Source organism: Mixophyes fleayi, chromosome 1 (assembly GCF_038048845.1).
Source record: "Mixophyes fleayi isolate aMixFle1 chromosome 1, aMixFle1.hap1, whole genome shotgun sequence".
NCBI lineage: Eukaryota > Metazoa > Chordata > Amphibia > Anura > Limnodynastidae > Mixophyes > Mixophyes fleayi.
Window position 1 is genome coordinate 266,663,088 of NC_134402.1, and position 21,624 is coordinate 266,684,711.

Genomic DNA, 21,624 nt, shown 5'->3' on the forward strand with positions numbered 1-21,624 from the left:
GGCTTCTCAAAGTGCTGTCTGCCCTCAGGCTTCTCAAAGTGCTGTCTGCCCTCAGGCTTCTCAAAATGCTGTCCCTGCCAGGCCTGCCGCCCAGTCCGGGCCTGCTCCCAAGTCTGCGGCCCAGTCCGGGCCTGCTCCCAAGTCTGCGGCCCAGTCCGGGCCTGCTCCCAAGTCTGCGGCCCAGTCCGGGCCTGCTCCCAAGTCTGCGGCCCAGTCCGGGCCTGCTCCCAAGTCTGCGGCCCAGTCCGGGCCTGCTCCCAAGTCTGCGGCCCAGTCCGGGCCTGCTCCCAAGTCTGCGGCCCAGTCCGGGCCTGCTCCCAAGTCTGCGGCCCAGTCCGGGCCTGCTCCCAAGTCTGCGGCCCAGTCCGGGCGCCCTGCCAAGTCATCTGCCCAGTATGGATTGTCTTCTGCCAAGGGGGTCCTACCCAAGTCCCAAGGGATGTATGTTCAACCCGAGCTGGCCGAGTCTCATGCTAATTCGAATTCACCTTCTGTTCAAGTCTTCCAACCACCTACTTTCAATGGGGATATTCAGCAATTTCGTGCTCTTATTAAATTCTGTATATCCTATTTTCCCTCTGTATCCAACCTCCTTGATACTCAACGAAAGCAAGTGTTTTACATGTTGGCCAACTTTACAGGGGAAGCTCTGGAATGGGCAGAGCCCTTAATTGAAACCCAAGATCCCATTCTGTCTGATTTACAGCTTTTTACTGAGGCCGTGATCAAAGAATTTACACCAGCACCTGCTATTCTCACTCCCAGTGCTTCATCTATGCCACATGTTCTATCTCCAGCTACTCCCACTTTGAGATTAAAGTTTTCTTCACTCCATTTCCAGCAACCCTCTAAAAACCATAAAAAGAAAGTGAAGAAGAAGAAGATTCTCCTAGATCTCAACTCCCCTGTGGTGTGGTTTCTATACCCTTCCCGTCCTTGCATGAAGACTTCTCAAATACATGCCCAATTCTGGACTATGACTCTGACTTTTCTGACCATTTCTAGTATTTGGGCGTCTGGAATCCGCCCTTTAAGGAGGGGGTACTGTCACGATTTGCACTCTGCAGCTGCTGTCTGCAGTGACTCTATTGGATTTGGTATGCTTTCCACTTGTAGTACCACTGCCCACCAAAGGGGCCACTGTGCTACTTGATTATTCTCCTTGATCACTGAGAGTGGTTTCAGCTGCATGAGGCCTATTTATACCTGCCTGCTTCAAACAGTCTGGGCCAGATCATCAGGTCATTCTGAGGAGCATTCCCTGTGCTCAGCTTCTATCTGCTATCTGGACTCCTGCATATTTCTTCATTGAAATCCACTATTTGCTGTTACCTGTGTCCTGGACTCCTGCATCTTCAACCATTATACCTGGTACTTGTAGTTCTACGCTGCCTGTTGAAATCCACTATTTGCTGTTACCTGTGTCCTGGACTCCTGCATATTTCTTCGTTGAAATCTACTATTTGCTGTTACCTGTGTCCTGGACTCCTGCATATTTCTTTGTTGAAATCTACTATTTGCTGTTACCTGTGTCCTGGACTCCTGCATCTTCAACCATTATACCTGGTACTTGTAGTTCTACGCTGCCTGTTGAAATCTACTATTGCAGTTACCTGTTTCTCATCTGCACTTTGAACTGTCTCATGAGTTACCTTGTCATCTCTGTTTATTAATAAACTCATTATAACCACTTATCTCCTCTCCGTGGTCATACCTGGGAAATCCTGACATTTTGCTTTTGCCTGTGGCTTCGGCCAATCCCCTGTCGTGGTCCCTTCCCAATCCCCTGTCGTGGTCCCTTCCCAATCCCCTGTCCATGAGGCTGCACCTTCACCTCGTCGGACACAATCCGTTTCCCATGCAGGTTTGGCTGGTTCCTCTGACTCCTCTACATCACAGGTGACACTATTATGGTTTCTTTTACGCAATACTTGTTATGAAGTCTAAGCAAAATATTAACTCGGAATCATTAAGGTTCTTTAAGGAATAGGTATCTAATTTCAGTGTGGTGTCCAAAAGGAAGTGCCAGATTGATTCAGGCTCATAAATGCAAAGGATCCTTATTACAATAATCTGCTAGAAACCATGAAATAATGCAAGGGTAGTAAAATATCAACCGTTTTTTTTCTAAAGTTACATACTGTCTGTATCTTAATATTGCGCACAAATACTTGTTAGGTTATTTGAACACTGTAATTTTAAGTTCATCTAGGACCTCTCCTACCCCCACATAAGAAACAGCAAGCTCCATTTTTAAAACATACCCCTCCAATGCCACATGGTCTGCCCTGACTTACTTTGCCTTAACTTTCTAGAATGATTCAGGCCCATGGTTTGGTCAATAAGACTTAAACAAGAAGTTTATGAAGCTAAGCTTCAGAATGATTTTGCCACAGTGTTTCTTTCTTTGTGTGAGTAAATGTTTTTAAAACAAGCGTGCCACTACTACAGTGGCCCTTTATAGGATGCAAAAAACATCCTGTAAAGGAAGTATTGTTTTTGTAAGCTGACACAAAGTAGCCGCAAAAACCAGGTGTAAATGGCACCAAAAAACTCCTAAGAATTTGTCCCATAATGCCACAGGTCAAGTATTGTTAACTACTATTCTGAACCGTTCTGACTGTAGAATTTTTAAACAGATCTAATAAGGCATTTGCGTTTAAGAATAGTACTAATGCACAGTGTATGGTACACCAATCACCCTTTAGTATAACGCTTGTTTAAATGTTACTTAATGTCCTTGTTGCACTAAGCACATATAGTTAGTGACTCAAATTGGGATATTAGGTGCACTTACCTCATCCACCGCTGTCATATCACGGCTACCCTGGCCCCTTCTGTTAGTCTGCAACATTCCCGTCCTCCACACCTCCATTTGAAAACACACACTGTTTGTTCTGCTGCATGGGTGCGGCCAGCTTGGATGCAGTCAGGTGATCATTCCAGACCAACCAGAATCACCAGCTCAGATAACATTAACTGATCAGCCAATAGTTGTTTTGGACAGCCTATATAAATCTGCTGCTGTGATCTGTTCATTGACCGAACAACACACTTCTCTCCAGAGGATAGGTCTTGGCTCCAGTGTTCTGGCCTGCATTACAAAACCAGAATTTTTGACCAGATTTGCAGACTGGTCATTCTCCTGCTATATTCGACAATCATCAAAAACATGAGCAGGACGATGATCCAGTGTGCTAGGTTCTTATTCAGTCCTGCTCCAGCTAGTCCCAAGGGTCCATAATGGGATCGAGAAATACAGATTACCCAGACATTTTTACAGTACATAAGGGTGTATGTAGTCTTGTGTGAGCTGTTTGCTGTGTGCCTGGCTATTCATGTAAGGACAATAAAAACATGAGTTTGATTATGGGTTACTCTGGCAAATAAACACACCCTCTAATCCAATTAAGTTTACACCACATTATCTACATCACTTAGTGATGGATATCCAAGAGGTAGTTTGTCCACCAAATTGCTGCATACAGTCATTCTTCAACTAAACTCTATGGTCTGATTCCACAATTGCATTAAAGTTAAAAACAATTTGGAAGCCTTAATACCTTTTTTTTTTCCTAAACAGACCTTATAGTTTATTTACTTATGAACACTCATTCATTCATTGCTATACTGGCCATGACAATACATTTTTGCTCCCTTCCAGTGGTGGATTTTATTTAAGCAAGGGCAAGCTAGTTGACATCACGTGCAAAATATTAAGATGAGTCGTTTGGTAGGTGGAGATTTAGTGTATAGACAGACACAGGTACCCATTGCACATGATCACTGGCCCAGAATGAATAAGGATGTTCAAAGATTTGTATCCTTCTTTCAGTGTCCTGGACAAAACCATGTTACAATGCAAGAGGCGCAAAAGAGTCTTCACATGTACTAGCATGTTTAAACAGTCATAGCTTCTAATCTTGCCCAAACTAACATAATTTACTAGTGACACACACACTGACATAGGATTTGTAGTCAAACCAAGCTGGAATGTGGCTTTTGTCGATATGTTATATTTACAGAGGGAAATGTAACAGATATTTGGATAGTCTAATAATTACACATTTATACACCACAATAAAAATACAAAAAACATTGACAGGGGCACCAAACATGTCATGTGACAGCTGGCAAACAATGTGTGTAATTAGACAAATGAAACTAGTGCTAATTTTGAATAAGTGTGTTGGCCGTAATCTGACATTTTGCAGACTGGAGCTATTACCAAACTAGGTGAAGTATTACTTATCACAACAATGAAACTTTGTAAAGACACCATGAAAAGGGTGTATACTGGATTATTTGCTGTTCCAAAGGTGGGTTACACATAATGTTAATCTGCCCTTGTAGCAACACGACACTAGCTTAGGACACTAACGCATTTACCATCATTGTTAGTGTTGGTTTTGTGTGTGCCATGTGGGTGTTGGGCCACTAGCACAGCTGAAAGATAGTTATCCTGTTTGGCCAAGGGCCAAAAGTTTATAGTGTTGGACGTAACACCGGTAACATTTTTGTATGATTTGTATGCGTTACACATTTTATAATGCCTATATTGCTATGCACCTACCATGTTCACTCTAAAAGCTGTAAAGTGTACAAGAAATTAACTACAAAGCAACTAAACACACATACAAACCTCCAAACTAAACTCATTTCCTATAACTGAACATAAACACCATAGAGTGTGTTTGTAGGCTATGGTGTGTATGTAGCAAAGGACAAAAGAACCACACATAATAATATTATATTTTCAAAGTATACTTGTTATACAATAGTTAGGAAAGCAATTCACAAGGATTTATGTGTATTCCAAGATAAATCACTGCACTATAGTAATGGTACAAAATGGCATGACAACAGATTGCAGAGTCATTTGCAGGATAAGATATATTTATTACATATATGAATCCAAACTGCCTACCAAAAACATAGCAAAGAAGGTAATGGTCTGTGTGTGGCAAAGATCCTTGGATGAAGAGATGCCAATGTGGCCAGACTGAAGAGAGACATAAGCAGCCTTGGAGCTCTGGAGAAATACTTCAACATGTAGTGAGACACGAATTGCACCACTCCAAAAAGCAAAGCAACTTGACCTGTTTCTGCACTTGGCCTGAGATATAGCAAAGAAGTTAACGGTCTGTGTGTGGCAAAGATCCTTGGATGAAGAGATGCCAATGTGGCCAGACTGAAGAGAGACATAAGCAGCCTTGGAGCTCTGGAGAAATACTTCAACATGTAGTGAGACACAAATTGCACCACTCCAAAAAGCAAACAAAATAAAAAGTTTAATGCCACAAAGACCACCACTCCAGGCCAGGTGTTATATACAGGCTGTAGATATAAGAAAATAAAAACACAGTTAGAAAAATTACCACTACAACACACTATATGTGCCAATTACCTATAAACCTCGCATGGATAAATAACCAGAGTTAGGCCACATTTACATGGTCACAATTTAGCTACCACATTATGACACTAGGGGACATCTACATACTACACCATTAATGCCTTTTGTGACTTAGCAAATACAAGCATCAAGTGTGCAAAGTCTGGACTGGCCAAAGTGTAGCAAACATTAAAAAAAAAAAAAAAAAAGATTAAGCGACATTAGCCTGTAGATGAAATCTAACACACTAAGGTGCATTTAGCAAAAGACATTGAGGAAAAACCTACAGACATGAATATATACTTTCTACACACATTGTAAAGGTTAAAAACAGGTAGCAAATATTTGAAATACAAATTACACATATTAGACATTTCACTATCACACCAGTCCATGTAGATTCATATTGACATTTGAACTTAACATACCTTATATCATCTAACCTTGCTGATGATTTTAACATACAGCTTTGAAATGTTAAGGTTGAACAAGTGCATTAAAAATTATTACCTCAAAAATAACGATCGACAAAATAGCTCCTGAAGTTTGAGCCACGCACTGCTTCACGAGGGGGGGGGAATTTGATCTTCCTCCTCCTCCTCCGCCTCGTCCACCCCAGCAACCTCGTCCATGACCACTGGTGCCCCACTCCTGATGGCAATATTATGGAACACCACACACAGAGCGATGATCCTACAAACCTTCCTCGGCTCATACATCAGGGCGCCACCAGACCGGTCCAGGCATCTAAATCGAGCCTTGAGAACTCCAAAAGCCCTTTCTATGACCAATCTGGTGGCCCTATGAGCCGAGTTATAGGCCTCCTCCTGCTTTGTGTGTGGGTTCAATATAGGAGTGAGGAGCCATGGGCAGGAGGGATACGCATTGCCTCCTATGTAGGAAGAGAGGAAATAAAAAAAAAAAATATTTAAACCTTTTAAGACTACAACTATACGTGATATAAATTTAATGCTAACATTCTAATATATGAGGGAAAACTACAATCTAGGGCAAATAGTAAGGTTACAACTTCTTAATACTGTATAATTAGCCTCCAAACAAAACTAGCCATATCCATTAATGCCTCAACAACAAAGGTAAATCAACATTACAGATTGGCAAAGTGCACCTAACTAATATTTTTACACCTGCCAGAGTCCACTATTCTCAAGACACATACCTATTACTAATAGGTGACTTTCAGTTATACGGCTACATGAGCATTATATCTCTTACTAGTCAAAAGATTGATACAATCACTCTATAGTAGCGAAATCTATAAATACATGAGTCGAAGTCAGCAAATTGGATAAAGTCATTTCAATTAAACTCGAGCAAACTTGGTTGTCTTTGTCTGAAAAGATGCGTACGGTACGCTACGGCGTACAAGGGCACGCTACGGCGTGGAAGGGCGTACGCAGCTACTACACGTGGCAGCAACAGTATTTGGTCTTTTACCATACATTCGCACAAACACGCATACTTGTAAAATAGTACACATTAATGGTAGTTGCAACACATAGCCATTTATGTCGAAATATAGTAGTATTTATGTTTTATATTAAAGTTATATGCATATTAGTGAAATATATGGAACAGGTTGAAGGAATCATATCATGTGTGGTATCATAATAAACCTCTTAACATTTGCTACTGTTTGGTTCACTCTGCGAAGGAATCGCAGAGTGCATACGCAAGTTATGAATGATAGGGAATTATGGACTACTTAAGACTAAGGAATCTTGGCGGGAAGAGCAGAGCATACCCCCTGGAGAGATGACCCCCTCCTTTGGATTCTTTAGTATGAACTAGCCAATGATGACAACTCCTTGGACCTTCCTGAAACCTGGACCAATAGAAGCAAGCTATACTATCTCCATTGTAATACTGTATTTCTGTGTGCATATAAGCAGCAGCTTCTCATCTAGTGTTCAGACATCTTGTCCCCAGACTTCGGGATTGAATGACTGCACACTGGATCCAGAGCGCCTGCGATAAGTAACGGCTGTACTTATTATCACTTCGCTTGAATATATTATACTACTTTTTGCGAATAAATCTTTGTGCGTTAGAAACACAAATCGAGGTTCGACAATCGTTATTGGTTAGCGACAATACGCAATTAACACAAGCCACATGTGTAACAGTAAAATATCAATTACTATATTAAACTTTAACAATCTATGTCTGCCATACAATATGACTAAACATTTATAGTTGAGGGAACCATTATTTGCACATAATTACCAAGAAGCCACGCATCTCCGTGTGGTGTCACACCCCCTTGCCTCTGTTGCAATCTAGGCCACAACTATGAGTTACGAAAGGCATAGGAGTCATGGGTACTCCCAGGCCATTTCGCAACCAGGTTTCGAAACAGGAGAGATGGGTCACATATGGCCTGGATGTTTATTGAGTGGAAATGCTTACGGTTAATGTAAACAGAAGCATCTCCACTCAAGGGCACCAGTGCCACATGAGTCCCATCTACAGCCCCTATGACGTTTGAAAAGCCAGCTATGGTGGCAAACTGCTGCTTGATCCGCACAAGAGACTCCTCTTCGGGTGGCAGATGTATAAACTGCCGGAGTCGTGACTGAAATGCCCTCAGGACAACCTCCAGCACATGGCTGAAGGTCGCCTGGGACATTCCTGCCGCAACCCCGACTGTGTACTGGAAGGATCCAGTTGCACAGAAGTGCAGTACCGCCACAAGTTTGGTTAAAAAGTTTGCTGTCGGGATGAAGCGCGTTGGCTCAAGGTCACGCTCCACAATGCGCAGGGTGTCCAAGATCAGATATGGAGGAAGCCGATAGCGACGGACAACCTCCGCATCTGACATCCCAAAGAGGCTGACACGTGGCCTGAAATGCGCTCCCTCGGACGGCGACGTCGGCGTAGTTGCTGGTTAGGACGGGGCACAGGAGCACGCCCCTCATGACGCATAATGTACTCAAACTCCAGGAGTGCCTGTATGTGTTTCAAAAGGAAGAGGTCACAAACCAGCACTTAGGTGAAACGTTTAGACTTTGCATTGTCTGACTTTGGCACAAATTACACAACCAATACTTACAATGATGTCGTTATTCATGCTTTCGCTTAATGGTGTAAAAGGACAGTCCATAAGTAGATGAAAGTAATGTGGTAGGTGAGTTTGTATAAAAAACAAAAAAAACAAAACAAAATTAAAAACATAATTACATAACCAAACCCTATTCATTGTCCAAACACCATATAGTCATATAGAACCACCACCAAAGTGCTTGCAAACGTGATACTTACCATCGCCATAGACCCTTTCACAAATCAGATTAGTTAGATTGAACTTTATGTGCCGTACAAATGTGAAGGGAATGAAACACTAAATACAGAGTGCTAATGTGTTTTTAAGGTAGGGGCAAAAAACACCACTCTAATAAAAGTGATTATAGCACAATAAAATAAATCCTAAAACCATGGCCATTCTTACTGCAAGGTGTTTTAACAAGGGGTATGTAAGAAACTATATCTGGTTTATACTTACCACACACACAGACAAGATTGTCTTAAAATGGCACACAACCCACTCAAATCGCCAGCAGAACCGATATCTGTGGGGGAGGGTAAACAAGAAAATGAAAAAAAAAGAAAAGGGATAATATTTAATCATTTCACTACATTCTAGAGGACTGTATGTATACACAGTGGACTAAATATTAAAACTCCACAGCTAACCAAACACTTTTGCACTAACCGTCAACATAAAAACCACTAGCACAGTACATTAAGCCCTTTCTGCAGCAATAGAGATTACTTGCTCACCAACATATAGTTACATCTTTAAACATACTGAGTACTGAGCAAGGTACAGCAGTAAACATCAGATTAAAAAAACATTTGCCCATCTACAGTCTACTTACCCAGAATTGTGAAACTCACAACAACACAGAAGTGCAAGCAAGGTATTTTTAACTATCACTCTAATTAGGTAATTAAATGCCGGTGCGAATGCCGGAGAGCATGCCGAACAGAAGCCATTAAGAGCACACAGGTGTGTACCAATTAAACAAGTTTGTTTTTGACTAAAAGTCATCCTGGCATGTTACCTAAGGTTATTCAATGTACGGTAAGTCGATATTTAAACTATTATTACAGATGTAAATAATGCGCTTAGCTTTTATTGCTGTGCTAATATTAAGGATAAAATAGTTTGGACTATAATTATATTTCCTAAAAATCATTTACATGTATCAAATTAACATGTGAAAACTTAATGTGTGACACTATAGTGTAGTGGTTATGTATTCCACCCACCAATACTAAGTGCAGGAGTTTGAGCCCACAGGTCAACCATAAGCACAAAGCGATTTACAAGCCTCCATTAAGCATACTCAGTAAAGTATAATAGAAATAAAAAAATGCAAATGCTTGCAAGATATGCAACATGTTTTTTTTTAAAAATAAATTATTATTTTTATAATTATTAAAAGGGTCAAGTCTTTCAAGGTCCTGATGCGTTGGACAAGCATTTTTTTTTTTTTGGGTGTGTATGTAGGGTTATGTTTTTAATAGCACCTTATCCGTCATTCCGTTAACAATAAATGCTACCTGCCAGATTTGTCAGACCTAAGCCAGCGATTCAGCTGACCGAAAAAATTATTGGCCAGTTTGGTGGGTATTTTTCTATCTGAAGTATACCTTAGTGGATAAAGAACTAACCTTGCAATGATAAGGTAATGAGTTTGACCCCCGATTCATGCGTGTATGTTGCTTACCTTTGTTTATGTAAATGTTTGAGTGCATTTATTGCACTCTGACTTATGTAAGAGTGCTTTTGTATATGGTTTGGTGTTTAATCTGCCTATATGTCATGTTGAACATTGTGATCACTTACAACACATCAAAGGAGTTGTAGCAAAAGACTTTATTGCAAAGACATAGTCAATCTATACTCTCAGAAGTAGAAAAAGAGAACACAAAAATGGTAGCAATATTAATATACTTTTTATTTGTATTAATGAACATGGATATATTTCAATATGCATACATTTTTACTCACCATATACCAATTCTTACAGTGTATAATATGTGAAAATATTTGGAGTTTTCTACATCTTTTAAGGACACCAACTTATTATATACGTTGGTGCTCATCTTTCATTGTTATTCTATTCTGTTCATGTCACCACTTGTACAGTGGCGTAGCAGATAGGCAAGGCACCTTTGAAGCTTGCAAACATGTGTTCAAGACCTCACTAATTCACTTGTGTCTTAGGGATCCTTAATAGCCTTACAATATTTGTGTTGCTGTCCAAACTTACCCTGTGGTAATCAAACGCTTCATTTACAATAGCTACTAAAATGCGTGTAAATTCCTTAAAAAAGTGTACAGTTATTATATGTGTATTTTTCTTTTATTAAATTGAAAAGCCACCATCAACAAGTGTCAAATCATGCATGTTGCATATTGAGACTAATGATTATTGTTAGTTGATGAGAATCAAAAGAGATTTGTAATCATTATTTATGATTAAGCCGAATGTTTGGCCAACACTTTAACACAATTTATAAAATTAGCCATGCACTGTGCACTCGATTCCAGCAGCCGTCATGAATGGGGAATGGAGTGTGCACTCCATTTTGGAAACTGTCATGAATGGGGAATGGAGTGTGCACTCCATTTTGGAAACTGTCATGAATGGGGAATGGAGTGTACACTCCATTTTGGAAACTGTCATGAATGGGGAATGGAGTGTGCACTCCATTTTGGAAACTGTCATGAATGGGGAATGGAGTGTGCACTCCATTCCAGAGACTGTCATGAATGGGGAATGGAGTGTGCACTACATTCCGGAAACTGTCATGAATGGGGAATGGAGTGTGCACTCCATTCCGGAAACTGTCATGAATGGGGAATGGAGTGTGCACTCCATTTTGGAAACTGTCATGAATGGGGAATGGAGTGTGCACTCCATTTTGGAAACTATCATGAATGGGGAATGGAGTGTGCACTCCATTTTGGAAGCCACAATGGATAGGGAGTGATAATAGAAAATATATCTGCCTAGCATACCAAACTGCAGTGTAGAGGCCCATAAAAGCCAGGCCTCTTTACTGAAGAGGCAGCAAGCAGCATAGTGCGCTATATTACAATTTTATTTTTTTTATTAATAAAAAACCAAATATTAATAAGTGTGTTTCTTTAGCATATTTTTCTTAAATTTTTCATACGCAGAGTATGCTTCTAAAGGCTTTTACCTGTTGTTTGTGCTGGGTGTTTTGGATTTAAACATGACCCTGGCCTTCCTTAACTTTTGTGAAAGATTTGAGACAGGAGTGACGTCAGGTTCACTCAAATGGACAGAGGGAACGCCTACTGTTCTCAAGTTAAAAAGCATAACGCTTACCTTACTAAAATGATATCTCATCTCCGCCCAGTCTGCGCCTACTCTCCGCCCATTCCCACCCCTTTCATCTCAAATAGTCAGCCGTCATCTCAAATATATTTGCGTTGGACTTTGAGATTGCCTTTACTTTGAGAATAGTAAATGTCGTGATTGCGTAGCGTATGTGGAGTTTTGCGCATCTCAATTGCCGTTTTACGCATCTCAAGTGTCGTTTCGAGCATGCGCAGACCCAATTATCAGATGCGTATGCGTTTGCGTACCATGATGAATCAGGTCCTCGGTTCTGAACTCAAATATTCTTCTGGCTATCATCCTCAAACCAATGGCCAGACAGAGCGCGTTAACCAAGACCTGGAGGTCTTTCTATGATGTTTTTCATCAGAGAACCAATCTAAATGGTCTAGTCTCCTACCCTGGGCAGAATTCGCGCATAACTTTCACCATCACGATTCCTCAGGTTCCTCTCCCTTCTATGTCGTTTATGGAACCCAGCCAACCCTCCCTATTTTCTCCAGTTGTATTCCATCTCCAGTTCCTGCTGCTGATACTCCGACTCGGGACTTCTCTCGCATTTGGGCAAATACCAAAGACAAGCTCCAGGAGACTTCCCAACGTTATAAGCAAGCTGCTGATCGTCATAGAAGGAATATTCCCTTGCTTCAGATCCATGACAAGGTTTGGTTGTCTACTCGCAACCTCAAACTCCGAGTACCCTCTCAGAAATTGGCTCCACGTTATATTGGCCCTTTCCCTATTACACATGTTATCAACCCGGTAACTTATAGACTCCGGCCTCTCTAAGGATTCACAATGTGTTTCATGTTTCCCTCCTCAAACCATTAATCCTTAATAAGTTTTATCGCTTGCCCAGTCATCCTGCTCCTATTCGGACTGCTGTGGGTGAAGAATTTGAAGTCAGCCGCATCGTGGATTTTCGTATCCTCCACGGACGGCATCAATTCTTGGTTCACTGGAAAGGTTTCGGGCCAGAGGAGAGATCCTGGGTGAATAAAGAAGATCTCCACGCCCCACGTCTATTGAAACAATTTCTCAAAGGGAGATCTATCCGACAAATAGAGAGAGGAGGTACTGTCACGCGCCATCCCTGTGTCTCATCCTCCGCTCAGGGACGGGCGCTCCCTTCCGATATCAGACAGCCGGTTGCTAGGCAACCGATCGTCACTTCCGGGTCCCGGCAGCCGCGTGTCCCGTTGCTTAGCAACGGGACGCGATCCACAAGCAGCTGGTACCATATATAATGTGGGATATACCGAGCGCGGGCATATATATATATATATATATATATTGAAACAAAAGACAGGTAGAGCGCCTCATAGTGTAGTATCAATTAGAAAGATGGGAATAAGTAATAACATGCGTACCGTAAGAGATTTTGAAACAGATATTGGTAACTTACAGCGCTGGATGGTTCACACATATAGGAATGCCAGCTTCATACATAGATAACTGTAACACAAACAAACAATACATAGAGCAGTAAAGTCCCAACAGTTGAATAGGGGTCTCTAGATGTCATCAAACATGATCCCACTTCCAAATGTGTCCAAGAGGGCCAAATATTGGATAACCACGTGAGGGAACCCCCGTAGGGTGTATGCTTACAAGCAGATGTCTTTAAATCAAGCACATCAGACAGACTCCTAATGGGGAATACGAATTCTGCCTCCTCTTTAGACTCCAACATGAAACATGTGTACAAAAATAAAATCATAGTGTAATACCATTTATTGTACATACATCAATAAAATCCACAGATAAAAGTCTGCTTCTAGGAGCGTACCTCAAGGAAAATAAATTCCAGCATTTGTGATATATCGCGGTAAAGTACCCGCATTAGGACAATCTGAAAACAGCGGCCTTTATCCGCGTACCGTAAGGTAAGCAGCCGTAGTTTTCACAGAGAAAGTGGAGTAGCTTCTGCTGTGTTCATAATCCTCCAAGTCTCCATCAATCAGCAAATAGAAAAAGCAAACATAGTGTGACACCGTACTAAAATTTTATGAGGATAATACACCATAAACCACCAGGGCTCTATAAGATGTATGGAACCAAGATCCCAGTATCAAATATTGGATCACCATATACGTGTGAATAATAATAAATCTGCGTACTAAATCTAATAAAAAATGTCACATCTCAGAGAAATTTTTAATGTAGGTTCTCACACATGCCCAATAATTGACTTCTCAATCCCAATCTCACTCAGTCGGCGAAATTGAATCAGATTGAAAAAAGAGGTATATTGGTATATATACAAGGTTTAATACAAAATGTAATAAAAAACACTCACATGAGGTAATAAGAATAGCGCAGAACGCCCAGAATACAGCTCAATGCGTTTCGTCCTGCAACACCAGGACTTCATCAGGAGCAGAGATATCTAGATTACAATCATTATGGCTATTTATACATAAACCGCGCCATATTGGCATATGGGCAGTGGTCGCCACTCATTGCGCATGCGCAGAAGATAATCACAACTTTATTATTCATGAACACTTGGGACAAATTGATTAATATAGTGAAAAAAATCGTGAGATAATCTCTACGATGAGTGCAAAATCACTCCATTTAACAAAATGGAGTCAATGCATATTGAGTGAACATATATATATATATATATATATATATATATATATATATATATATATAAAATGTTGAGACGGAAGTTTAGAAGTAGCAGGTATGGAAAATATAACTGAATGGAATTTTATAGTTTTACAATCAAACCAGTAGGAGAAGTGCCGGTATGACATATCTATAATATAAAAGCCTAGTGGCGTGTGTTAGTCTGTGTGTGTGTGAAAAAAAACAAACAAGCTGCAGCGCCACCTGCTGGGCGGAGTTATACACTGACCTACTAAATTCTTAGTGTGTGTGGGGAAAAAACTCAGAAAGGGCTGACATTTGGTATACTAAGATGTTTTTAATTTGTTAATTTAATTTGTTAATTGTTAAAAGTGTTTATAAAGATTTAAAAAAAAATATATATATATATATTTCTTGAAGGAGAAGTGACAGTTGGGAGTGGTTGGTGGTTGCCGGGGGTGACAGTGGGGAGTGGTTGGTGGTTGAGGCCTGGGCTATGGCCCAAATACATGACAAGAACCTTTTTAACACCTTAAGTAGCTTGATTTGACTATAATACATGAGTATCATACACGGGTTAACTTGTACTGTATATCAGTCTAATGCGACCACTGTGTGTTGGAAGGAGTTTAATAAGGTAATCAGATTTGCAAAGGCACAAGCTGAAGAGAAAATGGCCCAGACAGTAGGTAAAGGGGCAAAACATTTTTTAGCTATATAAATGAAAGAAGAAAAACTAAAGGAGGAATAGTAAGACTAAAGATAGAGAGTCTTGTTGAGGGGAACAATGTTACAGCAGATCATCTTAATCGTTATTTTTGCTCAATGTTCACTACAGAAAGAGCTGGGAAGGGACCACCGTTAAGTTACAAGTATATTCATTAAAATGAGGTAGATACTAGTACAGAGGAGAAGGTCCTCTCAAAACTGAAAGTGGATAAATCAATAGGGCCAGCTGGCATACATCCAAGGATACTAAAAGAGCTTAAAGGGATGCTGGTAACACCATTAATAAATGTATTCAGCCAGCTACTATATACAGGAGTAATTCCATAGTACTGGAAAAGTGCGAATGTAGTCCAACTGCACAAAAGTGGAAGGATCTACTACTACATCAGTATAGTAGGGAAATTGATGGAAACACTTAAAAGAAAGAGTTGTAGAATATCTCAAATCTATCAATTTACATAATTCCAAACAGCATGGATTTACTGGGGGGAGATCATGTCAAACAAATCTTACTGCCTTTTTTGACTGGGTGACTAAAGTAATAGATCAAGGGGAGGCTGTAGATGTTGCTTATCTAGAGTTTAGTAAGGTTTTTGGCACTGTCTCACATCACAGATTGTTAGATAAACTTGAAAGATTGGGATTCTGAGATTGTTGAATGAATTAGGTCTTGGTTGCAGGATAGAAAATAGAGTTATAGTTAATGAAGCATATTCACAAGGGTGAAGGTTACCAGTGGAGTACCTCAGGGATCTGTACATGGACCAGTGCTTTTTAATATAATTATTGGTGATATTGAAAATGGTATTGAAGGGAAATTATGCTTTTTTGCAGATGACACAGATATACAACAGAGTAGATACACCAGGAGGGGTAAAACAAATGATTGATGATCTAGGTAAACTAGAGGAAAGGTCAAGAGTGTGGCAACTACAGTTTAATACCAAAAAAATGCAAAAATCATACACTTGGGTCTGTAAAACCCAAAGTATTATATAGTATTAACAGGGGGGTGAATTAGCTGCATGGTAGTGGGGAAGATGATGAATTGGCTGACAGAGGCGGGGGGGGGGGGGGCACACTATTCTAAATTTTCACTTTGACCACTACAAAGTCTTAATCTGGCCTTGAATCCAATCAATAAAAAAAATTTCACTACAAGAATGAAAATAAAATTGTGAAGACTTGATTGGTTTTCACAATAAATAACATTTCACCAAATCATCTCTGTGAATTGAGATGTGGTGCAGCTCGGCACAGCATGTATTTTTTCCAACAATAGTTTAGCACAGAATTTGGTGAAAGTGGAAGGACAAATTGTTGTTCTCCCTGCAAAAATGTAGTCCCACTACACGTGAAATGTGCATAACTCGTGTTTCCAGATATGTAGTCTGACTGTAGCCTTGACCCTTGTCTGCTGTGACTGAGCGCCCGTCCAACATTCACTCAGACTGGGTGACGTCACCACGGCTCTCTCATCAGTCAGCTGACATCTGGGAAGCTCTAGCTGACAGGCTCGCGAGAGGTGGGCGGGGCCACGCCGCCTATAAATACGCGAGTTCTCTGGTAGGTGGTATAATTCTGTGTCAGTGATCGGGTAGAGTTGCGGTAAGGTGAGGGCATGATTGTGGTTCTTATGGAGTTATCGTGTAGTCTTTGTGTGTGTGGGTTAGCGGCTTTGTTTTAAATTTGTGCACCTTACGTCTTCCAGGATTTTCATTGTCAATATGGCTGAGACCGTAGAGCAGCAGCATCAGGTAACTATGATATGATACCGTTCATAAAGCCAGAGGACCGTGATAATGTTTGTCTGTAGTAAGTTACAGACAGTGTAGTGTACTGGAATTTCTGCCTCTAATGTGTGTTCACTTCCTGTGCTTGTCACACACATTTCTTCCAGTGTCTTACATGTGTGCATTTCGGGAGAAGTAAATCTAGTTACTGTACGGTGGGTTAATGTAATCCCTATTATGTGACTTGTAGTGTTACACGTAATCCATATTCTGTTTGTATAGTCTTGGGGGTATGTGAATGTATATAGGATTTTTTGCTCTCCTTCTGCTGTTAACTTGACCTGAAATCAACGTGGAGGTCTAGTCTCAAAGGGGCACATTTATCATTATTCACATAAAGTGAAAAGTAGTGTTCATTCCTTATCGCAATGATAAGGATTGAACTACTTCTCACATTTATGTACAGCCGTGCAGAGAAACAGCAGTTCTGAAAAACTGCTGTTTCAGTGATAAAAAAAAAAACATACTTACCCCCCTCTTTGGAAGCGCTGTCTTCGGGTCTTCTCTTCACTCTTCAGTTGCGCATGTCCAGTTCCAAGAACTGGACATGCGCACACAGATCCCCTCTCTGTCTCTGCAATGATAGTTGCAGAGAGAGAGCGCTGAGTGACAGGGAGGGATCATGTGATCCCTCCACACATGTGCTGTCCAGCTCTGCTCTCTGGAGCAGAGCTGACAGCATTAGATTTCCTCATGTACGCCAGCTTCAGCTGGCGTACATTAACATGACAAGTTCCCGAAAAAAATGTTTTTTCGGGACTTGTTAGATTGCGGCCAGGAGCAGTCACCATTCTGTTGAATGGTGACTGCTCCCAAAAACGAAGCGGAATGCAAAGCTGCGATGCCCCCTTAATAAATTTGCGGAGGACACTGTGGTACTATAATTATCCATTAAAAGCACTATCGTGCTTTATTAAATATGCCCCAAAGACTAGAGCTTGCATATGTAACGTTTTCTGGACTCCCTAACTAGTCTATTGGTATTGTTGCTACTAACTTGTTTGTTATATGGGAGATACATGTGCAGCTAAAACTCACTCCACCTATGACAATCAAAAGTGAGTTTGTCTAAAATTGGCATTTAGAACTTGAACTTTTGCTTTCAGTATTAAATGACCACTTTAGTTGGGCCAAGAGGAGGATTTAAATAAAGTCATGTAGTGTGGCAAAAAGTCCTAGAAAATGCATATATAACTGGACTATGGGTCTTCAAGATGTAATATTCTGCTGTGTAAAGCTAAGAGCCCTGTTTGGATAGGTCTCAAATCTGCAGAGATTTTAACTGGTTGTTTCTCTCCTAGAATGTGGTGGTAAGGTTGATTAACCTCCCATTGGTGAGCTCAACATATGATATGGTGTCTTCTGCCTATATCAACACCAAAGATAACCATCCCTACTTGAAATCTGTGTGTGATGTGGCGGAGAAGAGTGTGAAGGCCATCACCTCAGTGGCTGTGACTAGTGCCATGCCGATCATACAGAGACTGGAGCCTCAGAGTATGTCTTTGTTTCACTTTGAACTATATTGCTCTGTTCTTGGAATTTCACAATTTATAATTTGGTATTCTGCTTAATTCTACAAAGTATTCTAACTAATTTTATCTCCAGTACTGCTGATATTTATTAAATGTTAAAGCTTTAAGTTCTTTTATGGAGAACACTGCATGCAAGTAGTTGGTGTAACAAAGTAGTATAGTAGTGATATCCTGAATTATGTTTAATGTAAGCTGGCTTATTTCAATGTTCTTTGCTTTGTGCAGAGACCAGCCAGCTCGTGTCACTCTAGCAACTAGCATAGGGAGTAGGTTAAACGTTGTCGTCTAGCTTGGATGCCTTCTTCTGAAACATGGCACACTTGTGGAATAGTACACTGTTAGAAGACTGACTTTTTTTTTTTTTTTTTTTCCCCCTATTAAGTTGCTCTGGCTAACAACATTGCATGTATTGGACTGGATAAGATTGAGGTCAAGCTGCCCATTCTTTATCAGCCTACTGACAAGGTAACTTTATTTAAAAACTATATTTTTGGCATCTTGGCTTAACCTATGTTCTCAATATTTAATATTATACCAGTTGTATATCAGGTGCGCAGGCCAATGATACTAGAGAATATTATAAAGACCTTAAATTAACTTTTTTGCAGTAAAGTACCTGTATGTATTGCATGAACCTGTGAATAAATTCCTTAGTAAAGCTCTGTTCTTTTCTATAGGTTGTCTCTAATGCCTCCGAGGCAGTTCTTGGTGCCAAGGATGTTGTGATGCATGGTATCTCGGGAGTAGTTGGTAAAACTAAGGGAGCTGTGCAGGACAGCGTAGAAATGACAAAGGCTGTTGTGAATGGCAGCATTAACACTGTCCTTGGGAGCGGTGTAGTACAGATGGTGAGCAGTAGTGTTGACACTGCACTGACGAAGTCTGAGACCCTCTTGGAACAATACCTGCCACCAACTGATGAAGAGTTAGGTAAGCTGATCTGTTAAATAATTGGCCCCTCTTGTATTGTCTGACTTGCATACATTGTCTGACAATAAGTAAACAAGTGTCCTATTGGACAACAAAATGCAGTTCAATTATACTGTGTTTGCAGTACCATTGATGACCCAGTTTTGAGTCTACGGTTTCAAGTAGAAGTTTAAATGTGACCAAATACTCCAATATAAGATTGTTTAGGATTAATTTGTCTGTTTCAGCCAAGGAAGCCATGAAAACGGAGGGGTTTGAATTGGCAACAGGAAAGCCAAACTACTATGTTCGCTTGGGATCTCTCTCCACAAAGGCCCGTAAACGTGCTTATCAACAAGCCTTGACACGAATGAAGGATGCCAAATGCAGAGGCCAAGAAGCCATTTCTCAGCTACAGAAAACTGTTGATGTGGTTAGTTGCTTCAGCCATGTATTCCGTCTTGCTGCCCTACATATACAAAATGAGCCTGTCCCATAAAGTCCTTGCATGTAATGTTACTGTTCATGCCACTTGGACAGTCTTGCTTATTTTGTTTTTTTAAACCGTCAATGACTATAGTACAGATTTAAAATTGAGAGAAGGAACTCGTAATGTTTTTTCTTTTCTTAGATTGAATTTGCAAGGAAGAACATGAATGATGCACAGGACAGGTTATACAATACATGGCTGGAATGGACCAAAACCACAGGACAGCACACTGATGGGGAGAGTGACAGTGTTGAGGTAATCTCCTATAATTGGAGTATTTTGTAAGACCTAGGGGAAACATTCCCTGTAATGTGCCTCAACCGGTCGTAAAGGTATTCTGTGACTATGTAACATCGCTGATTTTCCTCTGCACCCCATACAGGTGCACATGAAAATCAGTGGCGGTCTGTCATAGTACGTGGTGTCCATCTGCTCATTTCCAGAGTCCAGTGGCTTATTGCTGGGAATCGTTCCACCCCCCCCCCCCCTCCCTTTACTATCCAATGCATAGCAGATATAGGGGATAAACACTTCTGCAGCTGTAACATTTAACTTCTGTTTCACAGCAAATTGAATCGCACACATTGACTATTGCCCGGAATCTGACGCAACGTTTGCAAACCACATGTCTTTCCCTGGTTACCGGTGTTCAAGGCCTCCCACAAAACATTCAGGACAAAGCTCAAAGCGTCAGTGCCATGGCTGCAGATGTCTATCAGAACTTCCGCTCTGCTTCCTCCTTCAGAGAAATGTCTGATGGTGTCTTAGTCACTAGCAAGGAGCAGTTCACAAAAATGAAGAATTCTATGGATGATGTGATGGACTACTTGGTTAACAACACACCACTAAACTGGCTGGTAGGTCCCTTTTACCCACAGATGGATGGCTGCCCGCATGCAGAGCAAGAAGTTGATGTGGCAGACTCTGCCAACAAGGATTGAATTCTTCAATTTGAGAAGTCACTTTGCACTTAAATTCACTAGTGGGCAATCCCCATCTTGAACTGGCAGGTGTTTGATGTAGAAATACCCTAAAACTTGCATATCTTCATGTACTTCTAATCAGAGGGACAGTAGTACAGTTTGAGGTACCACATTTCAGCTGTGTAACCTAGAACCTTTTGCATGTTGGGTGGCCTACTCACATATTTTGCCCAATTAAATCATTATGCATAGTCCAGCACGCAAACTATGTTGTGCACTTTTGTATCACTAATAAATATATTTGCAATAATTGCCTGTGTTGATAATGTGTACACGCAACTGCTCTTCAAAATACCAATTGATATCTCTAGTTCTTGGTCACCTGTAACTTGCTGTCCTATTGTGGAGTAGCATTATATGTTTCAGGAATGTCTCTTAATCTGCAAAAATGAGGTGCTGGAGGAGCCTAGGAAGGCAAGCTGACCTCTGTATAGGTTAAGGTTTATACTTTGCCTCATATTTGGGGACATGAACACCAGCTAGTGGTTATTACTATTATGGGTTTAACTTGGCACTAGAAATAAAAATGACTGGTTTTTATTGCCAATTATGTCCATGGGCTGTATACACAAGGCCTCAAGTCTGTAGCCATTAATGCACAATGAAAGCAACACAAGGTAGGTAGAGTAGCTTGGTAAGAGGATTTAACTCCTAAATTTAGGCCAACTTCATGTGTTGTTTTTTTACAGAGGAATGGTTGACCCCAATTGTAAAGTGCTATGGAATCTGCTGGTGCTATATAAATGCTTATGACCTAAGTTCCCCCCCCCCCCCCCCCCTCCATTTAAAATGTA

The 21,624-nt window shown here is 40.7% G+C and overlaps 2 protein-coding genes and 1 long non-coding RNA gene across 3 annotated transcripts in view; 2 read left to right on the plus strand and 1 right to left on the minus strand.

The window, feature by feature from the left end:
• LOC142153287 (perilipin-2-like) overlaps window positions 1-21,080 on the plus strand; it is a 75,951-nt gene extending 54,871 nt beyond the window's left edge. The window contains exon 9 of the transcript XR_012691466.1: window positions 21,028-21,080. The gene's annotated coding sequence lies outside the window, so the exon portion shown is untranslated. The remainder of the gene's footprint in view (window positions 1-21,027) is intronic.
• On the minus strand, window positions 4,959-17,427 carry LOC142153325 (uncharacterized). The gene is made up of 4 exons (XR_012691471.1): window positions 17,385-17,427; window positions 8,919-8,985; window positions 8,469-8,493; window positions 4,959-5,337 (listed from the first exon to the last, which is right to left on the minus strand). It is a non-coding gene; the product is annotated as an uncharacterized LOC142153325 (long non-coding RNA).
• On the plus strand, window positions 16,663-21,080 carry LOC142153320 (perilipin-2-like). Its single transcript, XM_075210814.1, has 8 exons — window positions 16,663-16,733; window positions 16,832-16,877; window positions 18,215-18,410; window positions 18,831-18,913; window positions 19,126-19,378; window positions 19,606-19,790; window positions 19,989-20,102; window positions 20,414-21,080. The coding sequence occupies exons 2-8, from the start codon at window positions 16,848-16,850 to the stop codon at window positions 20,786-20,788; spliced, it is 1,236 nt and encodes a 411-aa protein (XP_075066915.1). The 5' UTR covers window positions 16,663-16,733; window positions 16,832-16,847; the 3' UTR covers window positions 20,789-21,080.
• Window positions 21,081-21,624: the final 544 nt, after the last annotated feature.